The sequence below is a fragment of the Syngnathoides biaculeatus genome, chromosome 17 (genome assembly GCF_019802595.1).
Source record: "Syngnathoides biaculeatus isolate LvHL_M chromosome 17, ASM1980259v1, whole genome shotgun sequence".
Classification (NCBI taxonomy): domain Eukaryota; kingdom Metazoa; phylum Chordata; class Actinopteri; order Syngnathiformes; family Syngnathidae; genus Syngnathoides; species Syngnathoides biaculeatus.
Window position 1 is genome coordinate 23,900,726 of NC_084656.1, and position 20,975 is coordinate 23,921,700.

Genomic DNA, 20,975 nt, shown 5'->3' on the forward strand with positions numbered 1-20,975 from the left:
ATACAAATTGCACGTGTGACATGGAAAAGTTTTTCATGCTCACCTGAAGAAGAAACGGACAAAGATGCGTCAACGTCAAAGAACTCAAGAGGCAGAGTTGTGCGCTCACCCAACAACAGAGCACAAGTGAGCGCTCACACAGGCGGCCTGAACAAGTCGCTCGTTCGCGTGTGTGACCGCAGGGCATCCATCGACGTCCACTTTCCATTTTGCCGATGTTTCCATTTTCCAATGAAACAACACAAACATGATTACACCCATTGTTGGCAACTAACTGACCACATAAATTATCCTACTTCATGACAAAATGTATGTCATTGGAATGTGTACATTACTGGCAGAAAATGGGCCATCTGATGATAGTTGCGTTGGGAAATTTCCATGATCACAATTTTAGTTACATTTGGAGAACAGCCCTGAAATCTCAGATTTGTTTTCATATCATGTCCTACTTGTGAAACCCATGCTTTTGATTGGCTCTCTCTGGTCAGGTGCCAAGCATGAACTCTTAACAAAATATCTGTTTTGAATCCCCTTTTTCCTGAGGAAATGTTCATGTATACTTTTCAAATTAATGAATCAAAATCTAATCAAATTACTCGGGGAAAACTACTTGTATTGATTTTTGCTTTGTCATTTCCTTAATCAAGCCAAATAAACAGGACTAGCTTGTGATTTTAATTCTTTTTTTTGTGGGGGGGACTACTGTGGTCACATGACAACATCTGACATCATTACTTCACCTTACAAGTACGAAAGGAAATATTTTGCTCCTTGTAATATAACTCACAGATTGATTTACAAGTTGTGTGTGCGCAGCGCAATCAGTGTTGATAAGGGCAAACTCCAACATCTTCTGTACATGAAACTATCAATCTTCATAAATGGAATTCTGAGAACGAACACACGCACACAAATGTGGGCATGGTGTTGGGATGGCAAAATTTATTGTGACTCGTGCACAAACATTTTCTACAAAAGAAACAGCAAAGTCGGATTCACACACACAAACGTGTCCGGGAAATTTCCCGTATATGTCGCGAGCCCGCCCCCGCCGCCAATGTTTAAGAAAACATCGAAACAGGAAGTGGATCAGTTGCGCTTCATCACCATGACGACGGTCTCAACTCCCGCTCAAAAAAAAAAAAAAAAAAGCCCTCATCAAAAGGGGATGCGGGCAGTTGTCAGCGGCCGGTTCACGGACGTCGCCGCATCTGGGCTCGTGCGCAAAGTTTCCATGGCGACAAAACACAGTCAGGCGTCATGAAGCTGGGAGGCGGGATTGCGTGCGCGTCAGTGAGGGTGGGCTGCTGCTAGCGGTTTTCTTTCGTGGGTGAAAGACGAAGCCCGGCCTGCGGCAGCGCCTTCACTTTTCTGTCAAAGACAACGAAGCGACCGATGAGGACTTCATTTAACAGATTCTTGCACGACGGTTTATCAAATTAATCAACTATTTTCATCACCTTGTTGAACTGAAAATTGTCCAAATCCTCTGATTTCAGCTCGTCAACTGTAAATCTTCTCCAATTTGAAATCAATTTGACCATATGACAGCTCATCTTTGTGTTTCATCTAAATAATTCATTTGCAAACATTTGCTTTTCTGAAACGCGATCATCAATATTTCTGCATATTTTCTGACAGATGTTATGGACCAAACCGATTCCCAAAATAATGCTAGATTTGCAGCGTCATACGTAACTGACACGTAGTCGAACCCAAGGGGAGCTGGATGGGGGGGTTGGGGGGTGTCTTTCAAAATGCACTGCGAACTAGTAACCCTTCGATGACAACTTAGAAGCCAAAAAGTTGCTTTCGTTTTGGTTGAAGAGTAAAACTTCACGAGCTCTCAAGTAACATTTTGCAATTGTGGTTCATTTGCCTTTGTTTCATTGTAATACAATACCAAATAAACAACAGTAACCAGTTAATGAACAGTCATCTGAAAAAGATATTTTTAAATCAACTTCAATGCAAAATTATTTAGCCTATTAGTCATATAAATGATAAAATAACATGGGTAGCCTACGACTGCTGTTTAGAAGGAATTGTGATGCGTAACAAGTGGTTGGGCTTGAGGGGGAGGGAGATAGAAAGCCCCTTCAAGCACGTTACAGGAACCAAATGCAGTCAGTCAATCTCCTTTGCTGTGCCCAACTGTGATACACAGTGGTCAACGCTAAAAGCAAAAAAATAGCTGGCCAGCCGTACGTTCTCATTCACTGAAGTCACTCAACAAGCCGGGCCTGCCTTTGATAGTCAGGTACACATTGAACGTGACAATAATTGCAGTGTAGAATGTCAGAACGGCAACGTCGAGTTGGGGAATAAAAAAATAACGCATATATTGACTGGTGGTAAGACATTGTATGCTTGAAGCTTTGAGATATGTAGAAATACTTGCTCTGTATTTCACCGATTTCGCAAATCGGAGAGGTGCTGTGGAACGTAATCCCCCAATAAATGATCAACTCTATGATATCATCCAACTGATTTTAGTGTAACTGACAAGCAGACATGCCAGCAAGTTCTTCTTCTGACTCCCAATTGCAACGTGGCATCCTGCCAATCGTGTCTTGCGATTGTTGTCAGAGCTCTGTCCAGTCAATAATACAGTCGTTATTCATGCACTCACTGTAGTAGTTTTAATCCAATATTTGTATTTCTGTTGTGGACCTCTCGTGTTTGTGAAGTATCTGCACCAACTGACACTATTTCAGATTCTCGCAATACGTACTCGTCACTTTGAACTGCTGACACTTCCTTGCGGAATGGTCAGAGCAGCTCCAACTTCCGGAGCCAAACCCCTTGTGTGTTTTTGACAAACGAAGGCGATTGAGATTCTGAAGTAGCCAATGGTAACCGTTGCTTTAATGAACCCACATTCAGTGAGCGCAGTTCTACTGTTCAGGAACAATCGCCAAAGGTGGAGGTGTGAAGCAGACTACGTGCATTTCGGAATCCGAGGCCAACGGACTGTGTCTGTGCATAGGTTGCGTATTGATCCCATCATTTTCATACCTTCCAAATGTGGTACTGCACGACCACTTTGCAAAGATAATCAACTGCGCAAGCAACAGTATTCAAGCATTTGCTTCCGGTACTGTGTATCAGGACAAATCTTGAAATCCGCGACAATGGCAAACTGTACTTCCTGTGTCTTTTTGGTCACAAATTAGCTCTTCTTCTCGCCTTCTAGCATTGACTCATTGCTTCTTTGCTCACACCAAAAGTCCAATCCTCGGTAATGGCAGTCATCTTTCTGTCCAGCATACGCGTTTCAAATTTGGTCACATTCGGACGAAACCTGGAAGTATTCGCCCGACTTTATGGGATGTGTGGAAATCTGGAAAAAGGGTCACTCCTAAACAAAATGGTCGACTTCCTGTCTGCTTTTTGCCGCGGCTTCTCGGCACTTTTTTGCTGGATCTCAGCACAACTGACGGGTTAACCAAATTTCAGTGGCTTCAGGCTTGAATTTTCCCAAAAATTCATGGGAATAACTCCAGACATGCTCCGCAAAAGGCCACCTGCTCTTGCTCCGTTTTCATTTCCGTCACATATGGAGACAGGAAGCGACATGTCTCCGCCAGTCAATGAAAAACATGTCTGTTGGCCTTCTCTGGATTTAGCGTCGCTTGCAAAGGTAATATAATAACGTATGTCCTCCCTGGAAGAAGCCGTTAATTATGTTACAACAGGCAGCCCATCATTTTGCAACAGGTCGCTTTTCGTGCAAATGGAATTCATATGAACAATTGAAACCTCTCTGAGCTTTCAGCCATTGGAAATGGCTTCGTCGAGTGCCATAAGATAGTTTCTCATCTCACAAGTTGAAAAAAGGTCACGTATGCCACCAATTTGGTCGCAGTCTCAAGAATCTGGATGGACGACCTGCCTAACACGGCTCGCACATAAACATGTCGGTTAGCCGGCTCAGGTGTATTTCGTGTTCATGTCCCCACCCCCCCCTTGTGCATCGATTTCGAAGCGGGCGTTCACCGGGAATTCTAAAAATGGCTTTAGACAGCTATCCCAATTTGACAGTGATGATAAAAACCAACGGTCATGACTTTTGGTGAAATCGCTTGAGGCCTTCAGAGAGAAAAATATTGCAAAGTCAGAAGCAGCAGAAGAAGGCAAGGCCGCATTCAGAAAGTTAGAGAAAAAGAAGGAAGTATTTCGCAGCTCGTGTAGAAGGAGAATAACAGCACATTAGACAAGGCCTTTCCAATTTCCAAACAAGAAATGGGAGACGGCAATTACCACTTTTTTGTCTACATACATCAAAACAACAGCAACAACAAAATAAACCGTAGGTTCGTTTTCCATTTTATGTTTCTTGACAGAAAGAAAAAAAAGAGAGCCCAAAGACTACAACGGTCTCGCAGACTATCTGAGACTAAGTTGAAACGCGACGCGTCCAAAACTAATGTACTCGATGGCTGGCGGGCAAGCACAACAGATTTGAAGGCCACCGGTAGGATACACTGACTAGGCAACACACACGGGCTGAAATCAGACTGGACAGAACATTGTTGGGAATAAATGAAAACTATTCCATGGAACAAATATTAAAATCTAACTTGCTTGCGGTCCCTGACATCCAAATACTTGGCGGCGTGTGCACCCACCTGGTTTAGCCGGCACGCATTTCTCTGGGGTGGCGAGTCTGCCAGCGGGCTCGCCAGAGGATGCCTAGAAGGTGAGCACAGCCTCTCAGACACAAGGAAAAGATCACAACAGAATGGATGAAGAGCGTTATGGATCGAACGTGGAGTGGAGGCGGGGGCCAAATTGAGAGTTGTGCACCTTCGGTGTAGTTGTACCAGCTGCAACACACCCTGGATGTGAGGCAAACAGTCCAAAAAGACATCATGTGGAACACCGCCAACGTCACTCTGCCTTCAGCGACCCCAGCTGATTGTTTGATGGATTTATACATCAGTTCTTGGTTTTCCGACGACACTCGAGCTATTTTAAACTGTTAGCTTAGCCTGTCTGCACCGCAAACAAATTCAACTATGCAGTTACAGCTGTGGGAGGTTAGCATTAATGCAGCTAATGTTTGAATTTTAAGGCTGCAGGTGAGAAAGGACAGGGCAACCAGTTGATGTGGTGTGTGATGTAGCTTTTTTTTTTTGATGGGGGGGGACGGTGTTGCCACGCAGTCGTGAAACCCAAAAAGAGACAAAGACTGAGACACACACACACACACAGACAGACAGACAGACAGACAGACAGACAGAGTGCAGATGGGTTACCTTGTCCAGTCTGCGCCTGACTAGGGCGGCGACGATGACGGTGGCGAGTCCGAGCGCAATGAAGCCATACTGCGTGCCCTCCATGATGGCGGGCAGGACCACCAGGTTGGTGTGGAACGTGTCCAAGATGGGACCGTCGATGTAGCCGCTCTGAGGACGGGAAGTCACAGCGAAAATATTTAAATGCAAGTCAGCTTGGGCTGTGTTGGGAAGCCCTCCCTCGTGTAGCCACGATAAAATGTTGGGGCCATGTGTTGTGAGTATTTAATGGCCTCAATCTACCCCACGATTCATCTTGAAAACTACAGCAGTCAACAACGGATCGTCACGAGAAAAGCGATACACTAAAGCCCCGCTATATCACAGATTTTGAATTGATGGCTTTTGGGGGGACTTTTCCAGTATACGGCCTCGCCTCAAATAGTGTGTTGCCACTACACGACACCAGCTGCCAAGTACCGCTGACCCGTACTGAACAGATAAAAAGTCTGCAAATTAAGTAAATACAGTATTTGTGGTTCAGAATTCAGGGATTCACCAATTTGTAATTTTATATGAAAACATAAGCTTTATTTTAGGAAACTCCTACTTAAAGAACTTATTTTCCCGATCCCTTGCATATTTGGTGTTTTGGACCAGAAGGGGGGGGTTTCTTGGTTAGGTACAGTATCATGAGCGTCAAAGATTTCTGGATTTGCCCTATTACCAGTCAACCCCAGTCCTCACCCCCCTACCTGAAAGTGTGAACTGGTCAAATTGAATCCCATGAAAATAAAATTACATGCTTTACATGTTTTGCCTGCCCCTTTATGTTTTTTTTTTTTAAAGAAATGTCTTACAAATTCTGCCTGGCTAATCAAACATTTGAGCTGTGTTTTCTCACAAACTAAGGGTTAGGGTTAGGGCTAACCCTAATTTCAAAACAAGAGCAAGTAAATAAAAATAATTACATTTTCAAATAAAGTGCGTAACTTCAGAATAAATATTTGAAAAAAATTAAAACGCAGAATTTTGAGGTCATCTTTGGGCGTGCTTATTAAACAGGTGTGCAACATACACAAGAAATTACAGTAGCCACTCATTTTCTAACAATTGGAATCCATTAAAAAAAAAAAAAATATATATATATATATATATATATATATATATAGACTGCATTTAACGCAACAAGTTACAATATACCCAAACATTTGAAAGGAATGTTTTTACAAATGTAATTTCAACATTGAGTGATGCTGTGAAACAAAATATTGTTGTACACGGTTGTCATAGTGTCTGAATGTGATGCCGGCGCGTTCCTAGCCATCAGTCTTGTTGACACCAGTTTGTATGTGTTGCTGCTCCATGTGTGCTCAAGTAGCAGCTGTTTAAAGTTTGAGAACTACTGGAACATCTCTACGTTCATTTCTGCCATCCCATTTATTGTAGTTTTGCGCCATATCTTGGCATCAAACTTCCCCTTCCCCAGCCACTTCATCCGGTTCGTCCAGGGAATGCCGAGGCTGAGAGATGTAGTCTCTCCAGCGTGTCCTGGGTTCTCCTCGGGGTCTCTTTCCGGTGGGACGTGCCCGGAACACCTCACCGGGAGGCATCTGAATCAAATGTCCTAGCCGCCTCATCTGGCTCCTCTCGATGCGGAGGAGCAGCAAAGCAAAATTAAAACTACTCTGTTTATAGTGTGAATTTTCCCTCCAGAAGTTATCCCTTGCGAAAAATCCACCGCTCAGGGAGTGGGCGGCGAGTGAACGGCTGACATGTATCAAATGTTCCGACAGGAAGTAAGGAAGCCTTCCCTGAGGTGAAGTACTTCCTGTGGCGGCCCACTCACCTCTTCAAACCAGATCATGGGCATGATGGTCTCGGGGATCTTTCCCGTCTCGCTGCCACAAGATGAAGAAAAAGAATGCGGACGTTAGGCAGTAAGGTCGCAAACAGGATGTCTTTGAAGTCGGTGGTCGACAGGAGAGCTTAGGGAACAACGGAATGGTCGCACGTACGTAATTCCTGATACTCGCTTCATGTAGAGGTTGAGTTGCAGACGGATGGACACATTGAGCGGGACGCCCGTTTGCTGAAAACACAAAAGTGCCAAGGCGAAGGGTTAACGACGCACACAGGACGCACACAAAAGCTCGCTTTTGTCGGGCAACCGCTCCTTCTTAAAACGCACAATCGTGAGACAGGAAGCCCGCCACTAGGGCCTTATTGGCCCTTCCTGTTTTGATGGCCAACCACGCACATTTCACTCATCAACGCAATCATCGCGAGCTGCTAAACGCGTCGGCTAACGCTAGCAATAGCATTCCCACTGGAGCTTAATGCCCACAACGACTAAAAAACAAATCATTAAAAAAAAATGCACAATAGGGACGCTAACAACATACCGGCAAAAAAAGACGCTTGTTTACAAAAGCACACCTGCTTTGGACAATTTAGCTGCCAGATTTTTTGCATCTAGGCCAACCGCTCGAGTGACCATCTTGAAAAACACAACATGTGACTTTATTTCTCCTTAAGAAACAACAGGGGCAAAATGTTTCTTTAAAATTCTAAATTCATCATTTTTAGTGCTTAAAATTTTAAAGGTAGGGTGAAGAATTTATCTTGTACATAGTGTATATATATATTTTTTAAGGAATCTGTCAAAATGTCTTTAGATCGCCACAATGACAATAACGATATAGCTAACTTGAATGAATAATAATACCTCCAAGTTCAGTTGAAATGTGGTTACAAATTTAATTTGTTCAATGACCCCCTTGTTCTCAGATGGAAACCTTTGCAATGTGAGGTCATGTCTCCCTTTGAAACAAATGGAAAAGCAATTCATCCATTCCAGCAGCAGAACATCATATACAGTATTAACCATATTTTGATCACTGTGGGGTTCAAAAATGCAAATGTTTCAAAGAGATACCTGGAACACAAATGTCTCTTGTCCTTTGTTTTTGTTGCTATGTTCTTTGATCTGAACCTCGTACCAGGGCAGCAGCGACTGCCTGAGAAAAATTCCTTGTGTTTTTATTTAATTTTTTTTTTTTTTTTACACACTTGGCCAATGAAGCTCATTCTGATTCCAATTCTGAAGACTGAGCTCGGGTTGCACAATGAATTCAATTTTAACCGTGATTGTGATTTTGGCTGGCACAATTAAACAACCCTGATAATCGGGACTTTTTAAATATTTTAAAAATGTATTTAGTTTTTTTTTGTAAATGTGGGCACTGCTGCGATTGGAAAGTGCTTCATTTGCAGCAGTGCTCACAAACTAAGCCGAGGGGTGGGGGGGTGTGTGAATTATACAACTGAGGCTTAATTAACCAAGCGGCACGCCATTCTGGTGCCAACTTCAAAATAATAGCTTAAAAGGGCAATGATGTCCAATGTAGTAATACATTATATCAAGTTTTTATTTTGATGTTGGCCCTCTCACGGTTGATTACAATATTGATCCATATAGTTGTGCTTATTATTTTGGGCATTACCCTGCAGCCCTACCCAGAGCCAAGAATGTTTATGCAGCGCGAGAAAACGCACAACATTCTGGGGCTTCCGCGGCCATGCCATGTCTTTGTAAATAAATGGTGTTTTTTTTCCCCCTTAAAAAAATAAAATAAAATAAAAAAACTCTAACCCTAACCTCAAAATTCATCACCTGAATAGTTTGTAAACCTACTCGTTTGTAACCAGACGGTTTGAAATCTATGACGGTGGACAAAGAGGTGTTCTGTGAATCCAGGGAAGATGAAGATTCGGGCGTGGGGTGGTGGGACACATAGCTAGTTGGCTAACTTACACACTGCAGTGGCAGAAATGGGCCATGTTATAAAAGCTTAGCGAATCGCATTTGCCACTCAGTTTTTACGGAGTGGGTGAAGGTCCACTCCTCTCTGGAACCCCAAGTCCTGCACTGGGCACTGCTTTACCAAAGGTGCTCTACCCCATACTTTGAGAAAACAGGAAAACTGAAATGGCTAAATACAACTTCATGGTGGACAGCCACAATTCAGCACAACGCAGTTTTCACATTTACACATTTCAAGTAGAAATCTCAAAATTCACTTTGCAGGTTCTCTCAGAAATGTGACTGAAAAAGATGAAAACCGGGTCAATTTAGGCCAAGTTCTGACGCTTCATAATTATCATCAGCATCACGACGGTAATAAATTCTTTTAATGATCAACGTTTCAATAAAGTCATCAAAGTTTAATGGGGTCGTAAACCTATTATCCAATTATATTATCTGCAACATACCTCCATCAACACTGGTGTGTGTGTGTGTGTGTCCAACCCACTACCACGAAGCTTGTGACATACTAACAGCAGCAGCTCAGCTTCGTGCGCTGTTGGGTTTGACGCGTGGGTGGGAAGGTGCTCACTGGTTGTTTTCACTGTCCCATTTTGTCTGCACCATATTCTTGTTTATTTTAAACCAGATGTGTTCAGGTCAGGCCTAGGTGGATCTCTGTGCCTTCTGAGGTGGTACAGTTGAAGCTTGCAGCATGTCTACGCAACGTTTTAGTGAAGGAAGACCATACCACATGCACAATAGTTAACCGGTCTATGTCTTTGCTGAGCCGGCACATTGAGCGAATGTGGGCAGGGCCCCCTCCGCCTGCATAGGGGGGGAGGGGTGGGGGGTATTGAGCCACCGAGCAGGGAACATCCGTCCGTCCATTTTCCAAGTCGCTTGTCCTTACAGTGGTCGGGGGAGCGCCAGACCCTATCCCAGTTAACTTGGAGCAAAAGCCAGACTATACCCTGAACTGTTCGCCACTCAGTTGCAGGGCACAGGGATGGGAGAATTTGCCTCAGATTCATGTACGCAACACACACGCATGTACTTCAACAAACCTTGCAATGTCTCCAAAAGCTCTATTATGTACATCTTAACATGGCAAATAAATGATTCCTATCATGAACTTTGACCACCAATCTGTTTACCTAATGATGATTTAAAAAAAAGTGCCCTTGATACAAAACACAAAGTCTGCCTGGCGACGCACAACATCTACGATTTATCTCCTGACACATTTTCACCTAGTTCCATAAAACCAACGCTTTATCTTATCAAATCTTTTCAAAATTCAACCGCCACATGTGCGTGTGCGTGCGTGCGCTCACAGGGTGGATGTCTATGAAGAGTCCGTGCTGGTCCTCATTGGGAGAGAGTCCGTGCACAAAGTCCAGCAGGACGGGGTCGGCGTTGAAAAAGTGAGGGTGCGAAATGAAGACGGGGGAATCTGAAGAAAAAGAAAAAACTGTCAAGATGGTGGCAGGTGCTCTCTGAAAAGGAATGTTGCCTGGAAAAAAAAAAGCATGGTACAAAAGTACCATTTCTGATTTCAATGTACTTTTCCTCCTTTGCTGACATGTTTTGACTGTTTTTCCCCCTTCTGAGGAACAGTTCCCCGCAGTTCCCAAGAGCCTTCACCGCACTGAACTCTCATTTTTCCTTTAGCCAAGCTATTGTGAAGGCACGCAATTTCAATATCCGGTGTGCTACATTTCTACGTATGTACTAATACACGTAAAACTCTCATTGTACAACGTGTATAATGACAAATGGCTTTGATTCATTCATGTGAGCATCTGGGTGTGAGTTGTGGCCTACATCAGTGCTTTCTTAGTGTTCTCACTTTCTATTTGGAGCTGGCCCGGCTCCGCTTCAGAATCATCTTTATTGGCCAAGTAAAGAAACAACACAAGCAATTTGTCTCCTATTGTTGGAGCCGCCGTAGTACGACATACAGTACATGTCGAGTACGACAGCAGACAGACAGTCGATTGACAGAATACTTCTTCTTTGCACTCAGTTGTGCAAAGGAGCCAGAGTCTTCAGAGCACTTTGACTGCCCACGAGGGCGGTCGCCCAGTGCAATGACGATTGTGAAAAGGGGTGCATGACTGATCAAAGAACATATGCAGGTTAAGTGATGCCTGCTACTTGCCCGCATTCGAGGGCATCAGAGTAGCAATGTTACAAGATGAGACAGAGATCACGCCGTCCAACCTCCACAAAAAAAGTCCCTTCGTCTCGATTTGGGAGCCAGAAATTATGACTTCACTGTGCTCAAATCGATTGAATCTCGGATGTGAAAAAACAAACAAAAAGCAAATCCATGCACGCGCCCCCCGTTACTGACTCTGACGACAACTGCTGACGTTGAGTAGACCGGACTGGCGGCATGGACAGAATCCCTCGTTAGGGGCGTAGTCGCTACCGTTGGCGAACAGCGTCTTGGGCGCCACGTAGCGGTACAAGGGGATGCCCTTCATACTGCCCGGGCGCTGGTAGACCAGCTCCATGGACCTGCCGCCCACAAAACCAAGAAGAAGATAAGAAACAGAAGAACAAGGCAAGCAATAAAGATGACAAAGAAAGAAAAAATGAAGCAAGGGAGGAGACAAAGAAGAACGAAGAAAAAAGCAGCCGCAAAAGAAGAGAACGACAAAGAGGGTGAGATACAGGGGGTACGGGGGTATGTGCTTGAGAACCTGCAGGCATCGGGACTGTAGAAGGGCAGCGTCGAGCGCTGGGTCAGGAAAGGGGGCCACATCTGGCCCGCCGTGCCATTGATCATATTGCACTGAGGAGTCCGCCAGTAGTCCAACTGAAACACAAACAAACAACGCCATCACGTCACTAGAAAATGGTTCTGGTCGTCTACCATTTTAGGATTAGCGATGAACCTTAAGTGCAGCAGGAATATTTTCTGGAACCTTGCCACATTTCTACCTCCGAGCTCTTCAGGCAGTTCCTTTGACCTCATGATTCTCATTTGCTTTGGCATACACTGTGACCTGGAAGCTCTTATTTAGACAGGGGTGTGGCTTTCCTAATCAAGTCCAATCAGTATCATCAAACACAGCTGGACTCCAAGAAGGCTGTCGAACTACCTCAAGGAAGGTAAGAAGAGACGGACAGACAGCCCCCGAGTTAAGTATAGGAGGGTCTGGAAACTTGTGGTTGTGTGATTTTTTTTTTTTTTTTTTTTAAATTTGCCCCAAAAAAATGTGGGTTTTTTTCTGTCAAAAAGGGGCCGTGTGCGTCGATTAGCTATCCATTTTCCAAGGCGCTTAACCTCACAAAGGTCTTGGGAGTGCTGAGGCCTAGAAAAAAATAAACAATGATTTTAACAAATGCCTGCAAAAAAAAAAAAAAAAAAAAAATTAAGGAGGTCTGAAAACTTTCTTTACCCATTTATCTTCTTCATCATCATCATATCTACTTGGGCGGTTTGTGACAGCGCATGTGCGACTTAAGGCGCATGAAGATAATGGGGTTCTTTTGTCACAATTTTGCCCATTCCCGAACAAGAATGTCACGGCGCACAATCTGGTCTTCTAAGATGATCGCGCAGTGTGAGGCGCAACAGTGGATCTGTCTCGACAATTGGGCCCCCAGCGGTCAGGGCCGACAAGCTTGTCTGTGACACGCGTTCAATATTTACAACCTAAAGTCTTCATGTGTGTGAGGAAAGCCGACATCTCCCAAGTCATGACACTGTGAACTGTGACGTGGAACATAAAGTAGCAACAAGCGACATGACACACTGACAAGGAAACGGTTGCATATCCAAATAAACCCTAACCTGCCTGATGTGACTTTTGTCTAAAAGTGCCAAAAAGGGTTCTCGGAGCAAGTCGTTTTCATTCTTCTGCACCACTTCCACCCCCCTTCCTTTCAGCATCACTCAGCAAAGATTGGCATGCCCCCAGGAGTCTGTATGTCTTCCTTTTGGTGGGATTGCGTGTGATCTCGCAAAATTTCTGTCTGCCTCACAACAGAATTTTGAAGGGGGTGGTACCGAGATTATCAAGGCACACCACAGAAGTTTGAAACCTCTTTGTGTGTGGGTTATTTTTATTTATTTTTTTTTTTTAAATCTTTGTGTCACATTTTTTAAGATATGAAAAATCCTTGTGAGTGAACCAGGCCTAAGCAAGTCATACACCTAAAAATGATTGGACAAATTAAAAAAAATAAACAAAACACAAGATGGTTTCGCAGGCATCTTACGTATGCCAACTGCTCTGTTGGGCTTCTTCGCTTTGTATTGTTTGCTCGTCAATCAACAGCTGCTCAGTGCATTTGTGAGAAGAGGAAAAGAACGTTGATGGCTTCATTGTGTGCAGAAGAATACACACAAGTGTTTAAGTATTTGCGAGGACCTTGTACGTACATTTACCTCACAGGCACTCAACCTCTGTCCAAGGTTAAATAAACAAATGAAAATGCAAGCAGGATGAGCAATAAACAGGGAAACTCTTGGCTCCGTTTAAGCCACTTCATTACCTGTACCCAAAAATAAAGTGTTGAAGGCATTTAACCTCACTTTTGAATCCGTGTGCAGCGATCTCAAATGTTTTATCAGCAAGCAGCTTCAATCATGAACACGAGTGCTGCCTTCAACGCGTCTCTTTTCACTTTCACGCAAACACCAGCTTACGTTAGCGGGTAGCGTTGGGGTACCTTGGTGAGGCCGTTCCAGGAGTCCACCTTGTGCACCTTGTGGATGTCGTCGCGGCCCGTGAAGATCGTGAACTGGCCCGTGTCTGAGTTGTTGAACTGCACAGCAAGAGCGTGTTAGCCACGGCGACTCGCCCTCCGAGCGGGGCCGGGGCGCTCACCTCGCTGAAGAGTCCAAACTTCCCGGAGGAGGGCAGCATTCCGGGCAGGTACTTGTTGAGAAAGTCCACCAGGCCGCTATCATAGCCCCACATGAGCTCACCCACGGTCTTGGTGAGGAACGGGCCCTCTTTGAAGGTCTTGAAGGTGGCGCTGATCATCAGCCGCATTGCGAACGGGAGGTTCTCCATCATCACCGCTGCACCCTGAGAGACGCCACAAGAATCAAGCAAAAGGGCCCCGACTGAGGCGGCGAAAGAACACTCCGTAGTTGGGTACAAGCAGAAGTGGCTAGAGTGCTCCAAAATCCAAAATTCCACTTGCAAGTGGTCACTGCGATGGGGAAAAGCCACAGAATGCACTTTGTGTGTGTGCATGTCTCTGACAATAATCAGATCATGCTGGACAGGTGGTCCTCTGCGGCCAGGTGGCCACGGGCCAACGGCTGCTCGCCACGACGGGGAACTTTCGCTCAGTTGGGCGGGCCGACGCGCCCCTGCTGATTGACACAACGCTAAGCAGGTGGGGGTTTTAACCCTCCATCTTGCCAACGCCTCATCTTGCCCCGAGCGAGTGTCCCACATGGCCCGCTTGTAGCCACAAACTGCTTTGGTTTGGGTGTTATTCGTTGACAAAATTCTTTCATCCGAATAACAAAAATGCTCTTGGACTAGAGAGGACGCCTCGATAAAACGCTCTCTAGTAGGGTCCTGGTTCTTGTCTTTTTCATTCATCTACGGGCACATGTAGTACTAACGTAGGGGAAAATTTGTGTAACAGGGACTCCACTCCAAACCAACTTTCACAAATCCACCAAGTTTTTTTCTCCGAGTTATTTACCGGCAGAGCGGCTGCACTCTATAGAGGCAAAGATGGCGCCACCGGGGGAAGCGTGCCGAACTTCAGGCTAAGACCGGGCAGCGAAGGATTTCGAACGCCACTTCTGGCCAGCAACCTCACAAATCTGCGCTTTCTACTGAACAAAATGTACAAGCGTCATCTCGTCACAAAGCTCAGTAAAGACTTTGCACATCCTGCCGGCAGGCCTCTGCTTCACAGACACTCAGCTTTACGCACACATGCCCGACGGCGCCGGACTGCTGCAACGACACCGAGCAGACCGCAAGATTGAGCGATCAAGAGATACAAATGTGGCAAAATATGCTTCTTACATCAACGAAAAATTAAGTAGTGATGTCACGGAGCTCAGCACGTACTGCAGTCCCGACTTGTGGGCCAGTTTTATTTGCCCCGCAAGTTTGCTTCATTGATACTGGCCGGTGTTTACGAACAGCCTGATACAAACACCGGTCTGCAAACGCTGGCTGACCAAATTAAAAAACTAGGAACAAAAGCGTTCAGGACCACTCCTCATTATTGTTGGGGGCTTTAAAGAGAACAAAACTAAAACCACAAACTCCCTAAGAACAACAGTCTAGACGACCGCGATCCCACACTGAAGGACTCGTACGGTGCTGCTCCCTGTGCAGCTTTAGGCTCCTCTGACCACTCTTTAGTTCACTTATGACCAACATGCAGGCAGAAACTGAACTAAGTGAAAACAGCTACCAATGAGACAAACTCCTCATGGGTCTTGTAACATACTTGGCTGAGAAAGCTGATTCTGGGGAGTAAAAAGTTGTTTGATTAAGTCAAATATAGTTCAGAGACCTGAAAAATCTCCTCAAGTAAGCAACCAGGTATTTGCACTTAGTTGCGTAGTGCCACTGGAAAATGACCCACTCCTTAAACACGACAGACTATCTGCAGTTTCCTTTGTGGTGACTCGCGAGTCAGGACTGAGTGAAGGATTCTGAACAAAGCACCGCTGTTTGCGATTTTCACGTCGGAGCACTCAATAGTCAAAAGTTTGACAACCTCTGTCTCTCGTTCCGTCTTTTTGACGTCACGTCGTCATCTCCGGAGGTTGAAAAAGGTTACGAGCCTATTTTGAGTAATAAGCACACATCTGGTTTCAAATACAGGGAGACATAGTGTGATGTAGTCAAAAAGTCCATTTTACCAGCACCAGCATGTTGGGGATGGTGACCACGTCGGACTCGTTTCCAGCGGACATGCTCGGCTCAAAGAAGTAGCGTCTGTATTCTCGGTAGGTCACCGTGTTGTTGGAATGGAACGTGATGTTCTCCTTCTGACACTGCTTCCTGCACACACGCACGCACGCACGCACGCACGCAGGCCATCGACACATCAAACTATGATGACATAATCGGTCAACATTTGTGCCCATGGAGAAACTTGATGTGGTTAATTGTTCTGGCTCACAAATGAAACCTTGCAACAGCAGCCAATTAAACTGAATGCCCTGAAATTAAAAATATTTCTATTTTACAACCACATGAGTAAAAAGATACATATATATTGAAATAAAATCTAACAATTTTAAATAAGCTTTGGGCTTGTGTGCTGTCACTTTAAAAAAAATAAAGATTCACATTGAAATTTCAGATTTGATTGCTTTTACTTGGGTTTTTATGCATATCCTGTAGAACATTTGGACCATAATTTCTGTTCAGTGTTTTCTTGACAGGTGCGTGAACACAATTCCATCTGGAAAGTTGATTTATCTTTACAAGGTCTTTACGTGTACAAAGTTTAAAGGCGGGTGTTGCAGCAGCACCGAACTCTGACCTGTACACGTACGGTCCTCGCTGCTCCAGCATGGGCTTCTCGCCCTTCAGGACCTCCTTGGGGTTGAGAATGTTGAAGAAGTAGACGGACATGTAGAACGGCACCGGGATGTCCTTCCACATGGTGTACGACATCTCGTTCTTAGGGTCGATCACTGTGTTCTGGGGGGACACGACATACTTCATGTTCCATTTTGTTTCCATGTGCACATCCTATGCTGAAAACATCCATTTTGTACACGCGTTGACGATGACATGAGGGACACCAACTGGAGTAGCGCAGCTGACTGTGTTTTTCCCCATACGTGCTCAATAAACAGAAGTGATCCAAATCATCCAACAGTGCAAATTCAACTTAGAGCGGGACACAGAGCAGACTGTTTAAAACGAGAATGCTAATACTATATAGTAAGAAACTGCTGTATGCAATGACTTTTTGGTTGTTGTTTTATTTAACATTGGCTGAAGCAGAATATTTGGGGGGTTTTTTGGGAGGGATTGATGATGACTTCTTTTTCTTTCGCCTTGTACCGTTAGGGGTCGCCACAGTTTTTTTCATTTAAGCCTATCTCGTGCATCCTCCTCTCTACCACTGTCCACTGTCCTCCCTCACAACATCCATCAACCTTTTCTTTGGTCTTCCTCTTTCGCTCTTTTGCCTGGCAGCTCCATCCTCAGCACGCTTCTACCAATATACTCACTCTCTCGCCTCCGAACATCGAAGTCTGCTCTCTCTAATCTTGTCTCCGAAACATCCAACTTTGGCTGTCCCTCTGATAAACTCATTTCTAATCCTATCCAAGCTGTACACACCAAGCGAGAACCTCAGCATGTTCATTTGTGCCACCTCCAGTTCTGCTTCGTGTTGTTTCTTCAGAGTCACAGTCTCTAATCCGTACATGATTGATTGATGATGACTGATTTGGAATAAAAAGGACTAGGACTGCAAATGCATATATCATTAAGCATAATTCCAGTTGCCCAATGACCACCGGCAAAGTGATAGTTATATCTGTCGGTGAAAAGAAATGATCACTGGTTGTCAGTTTCTATTTTTTAAACAACCCACACGAGACAACTGTTGAAATGCGACGGTCAAGAACAAATGACTGATTTATTCACGGCAAAGGAGGTCAAAACACGTAGTTACATTACAAACTACTGATGAAGTAATCGACGAAAGACGAGTAAATGTCCTGTATGTCACGGATGAGTGGGTTGATTTGGTGCGTTCACGTGTCATCTGGGCGCACCTGTACGGCGTTCAAGGTCCGCCTGAACTCACCTTGACGATCTGGCCGTCGATGATCAGTGGACCCACGATGGTCAGGACGGTCCCGAGCACTACCATTCCAACCCCCACGAGCGTGAAACCTACCACCACGTTTCTTTTATTCACCGCCATCGCCACTTGTTGTTGTTTTCGTCGTTTTGGTGGGAGCTAACTATTAACCCCGCTAGCTGCCGGAGGCTTCTCGGGGCAGCTGAAAGCAAGTTCGCAGGGCTTCCTCGGGTCCGCGTCCTTTATAATGTCCCGACAGGGGCTCGTCGCCGTTGCTAAGACATTCCATATGATACTTCTTAAACGGAGAAGTTTGACGAGAAGGTGTGCTCGCCATTTTATTTATAGACAAACCTGCTCCTCTTTTTTTCTCCTCCTCCTCTCCTCTTTCCTGCGATGCATTCTGGGAAAAGAAGTCTGCGTCTTTTTTTTTTTTTTTCATTATTTTTTATTTTGGAGCTTGGCGTTTTTTCAATCTTTTCTTGCTACTTAAGTGGTCAAAAAGTAAACACGAGCTCAGATGGCGTACACAAAGTTCCTAATGAACTGCATCATGTTTACATGTGTTGAACTTGAATGTTGGGTCATCAAACCTTTTGTCTGGCTAACAAATAAGTATTTATGGGAGGCCTTACTCACTCGTGATCTATTGCATGCGAATCCACTAATGTTTATTAGTAACATTGGACACGACTATTGGTTATACATATATCATTTCTATCATTGAAAAGGTAATTGTCGTTTTGCACAAATCAGTGAGTTAGATGAATAATACCTCCTCGGTTTTAAAAGGACTGAAGTCATTTCCCCGTTTTCTGTTTATAAATATCGATCCATCCATTTTCTTTGCCGCTTATACTCACAAGGGTCGCGGGAGCGCTGGAGCCTATCCCAGCTGTCAACAGGCAGGAGGCAGTATACACCCTGAACTGGTTGCCAGCCAATCACAGGGCACATGGAGACTAAAAGCCTTGCTCACAATCACACCGATGGGGAAATTTAGTGTGAAAGCCATACAATTTTGTGTACTTGTAATAATAATGATAATAATGTAATTCTTGCATTGAAAGTATAAGCTGTATAATAAAAAACATAAACAATAACAAATGTAGATTCATAAGCTAATCAAATTTCTCATAAAAATCTATTTGTTTGATAATATCATTCATTATCCAAAGCGCTTATCCTCACTAGGGTCGCGGGAGTGCCAGAGCCAATCCCAGCTGTCATCGGGCAGGAGACAGGTTCCATCCTGGAGTCGTTGCCAGCCAATCGCAGAGACAAACAACCCTCGGCGCTCACAATCACACCGACTGGGCAATTATTGCAGGTTTTTGGGAAGTGGGAGGAAAGCGGAGAAAGGCTTGGAGAAAAGCCACGCAGGCACGGGGAGAACATGCAAACGGCACACGGGCGGGGCCGGGAATTGAACCCTGGTCCTCACAACTCTGAGGCCACCACCCTAACGAGTTGCTTCAACGAGCCGCTGATAACCTTTAAAACATTTAATTATTGTTCTAAATATGATACAAAAGAACTAAATGAAATAGCCAATTGCATTTTTCAATCGATTAACAAAGTCGATTGGTCATTACTAATTAACTAACCAAATTTGTTAAAAAATGGTTCTTTACCCCTAGCACTAAAAAAGAAAACAGTAAAAAAAATGGATTTAAAAAAAAAGAATAAAAGCTCAGTGCAGTTTGAAATCACTCAATGAGTTTCTTGGCTGAATGTACTCGACACAATCGTCTGTTCTTCTCTTTCTTTCTCATGTACACGTGCACACTCACGCTCTCACGTACCTTAACGATCTGCTCGTTCATGACGGCCCAGCCTACAAAGATGAGGATGACTCCGGACAGAGCCATGAGAACTCCGGCCACCATGAAGCCCAGTGCCACTTTGGACTTGTCCACAGCCATGCTAGATCGAATCTTGGTGGACTTACGGACAGATGGACAGATGGATGATGATGAACAGACGGACGGATGGACGGACGGATGGATGGATGGATGGATGGAAGGATGGAAGGATGGATGCAGCTTTTTTTCCTTTTGCCTGTGAAGGATGATCAAAGGATGGAGGTGGCGGGCCGGGGACAGAGAGGGAGGGAGGCTGCCGTGGTCTCGGTTTGGACTTTATAGGACCCTGGGGCTCTACGATAGCAGGCCTTACCCCTGACATCCTGAAAGGAGGGGCCACCTCAAATCTCCACCGGCAAATTCTGTCCTCCAAAAAACATTGAGTGCTCCCTCCACATATTTGAAAGTTTGATTTGATTTTTTGTTTCTCGCATGCACATTTGTGTCTGCTTTTGCTAAATATGGACGTTTTGTTCACACGTGTTTTCTGCATGAAGTAACAAATACAAAAATGTGTTCATCATATTTGGCATTTAAGTCCTTAAACTCCCTTAGACGTTACAACCCTAACCATTTTGTGTAATGAGCGTAAGAGATCGTATTTTATTTGTCAAATAGTTTTTACAATGGGTCGGCACGGACGACGGTCTGGAAGATCAGCTTTGTGAACAGCTGCCGTGATCAGATCCCTGCAGTTGGTGGCATTCCGTGGTATTGTTTTTGGAATCCGCGCAATTTTTGAGTACAGGATAACGATTAGGCTGCGAATCTCAGCTCGTCTTGATTTTGAGACAGGGAAATGGCGACCCATTGGAAGGTGGACAAGTTTAGGCACCTCCTTTCCGACAGCGTGCGTCGAGGGTTGCATGTGTGGCGGTAGGAAGTAGAAAGTGTGTGAAAAGATGAGGCAGTTGATGGAGTGATTTGAAAAAGGTTAACTTGTCCTGTTTTTGTTGTTTTATAATTGGAGGTGCGACCAAAGCAACTCTTCTGCAAATAGTATGTATAGTTAATGGCATGCACCAGGAAAACCACGACTCCTTACAAAGGTAAAAATAAAGCCTCACCACATATGGAATCAATCAAAACTTAAAATCACTTTTTTTTTTTTTTTTACGCACTTTGTCTTGCACATTGTACAAAGGGTCCTTATGATCGCGACTGTTTGGTGTGCACATTTTCAAGAACGTGATGTGCATCGTTACGCAAATATTTGCACTGGAGAGATGCCTTTTCAAAAGCATTTGAAAGCTTCCGGTAAGACTAGATTTTTATTTCAAT

The 20,975-nt window shown here is 44.5% G+C and overlaps 1 protein-coding gene across 5 annotated transcripts; it reads right to left on the reverse strand.

Annotated features, from left to right (window-relative positions):
• Positions 1-925: 925 nt before the first annotated feature.
• On the reverse strand, positions 926-19,941 carry scarb1 (scavenger receptor class B, member 1). 5 transcript variants are annotated; one of them, XM_061801358.1, is made up of 14 exons: positions 18,184-18,260; positions 17,833-18,104; positions 16,549-16,709; positions 15,920-16,061; positions 13,899-14,102; positions 13,741-13,836; positions 11,763-11,878; positions 11,411-11,577; positions 10,389-10,507; positions 7,262-7,335; positions 7,093-7,144; positions 5,265-5,414; positions 4,635-4,698; positions 926-1,374 (listed from the first exon to the last, which is right to left on the reverse strand). In XM_061801358.1, the coding sequence occupies exons 2-14, from the start codon at positions 17,950-17,952 to the stop codon at positions 1,367-1,369; spliced, it is 1,473 nt and encodes a 490-aa protein (XP_061657342.1). In that variant the 5' UTR covers positions 17,953-18,104; positions 18,184-18,260; the 3' UTR covers positions 926-1,366. The 5 variants fall into 5 exon arrangements, with proteins under 5 accessions (XP_061657342.1, XP_061657341.1, XP_061657344.1 ...); XM_061801357.1 differs by lacking the exons at positions 17,833-18,104; positions 18,184-18,260 and adding an exon at positions 19,635-19,941; XM_061801360.1 differs by lacking the exon at positions 18,184-18,260 and having other exon boundaries at positions 17,926-18,177.
• Positions 19,942-20,975: the final 1,034 nt, after the last annotated feature.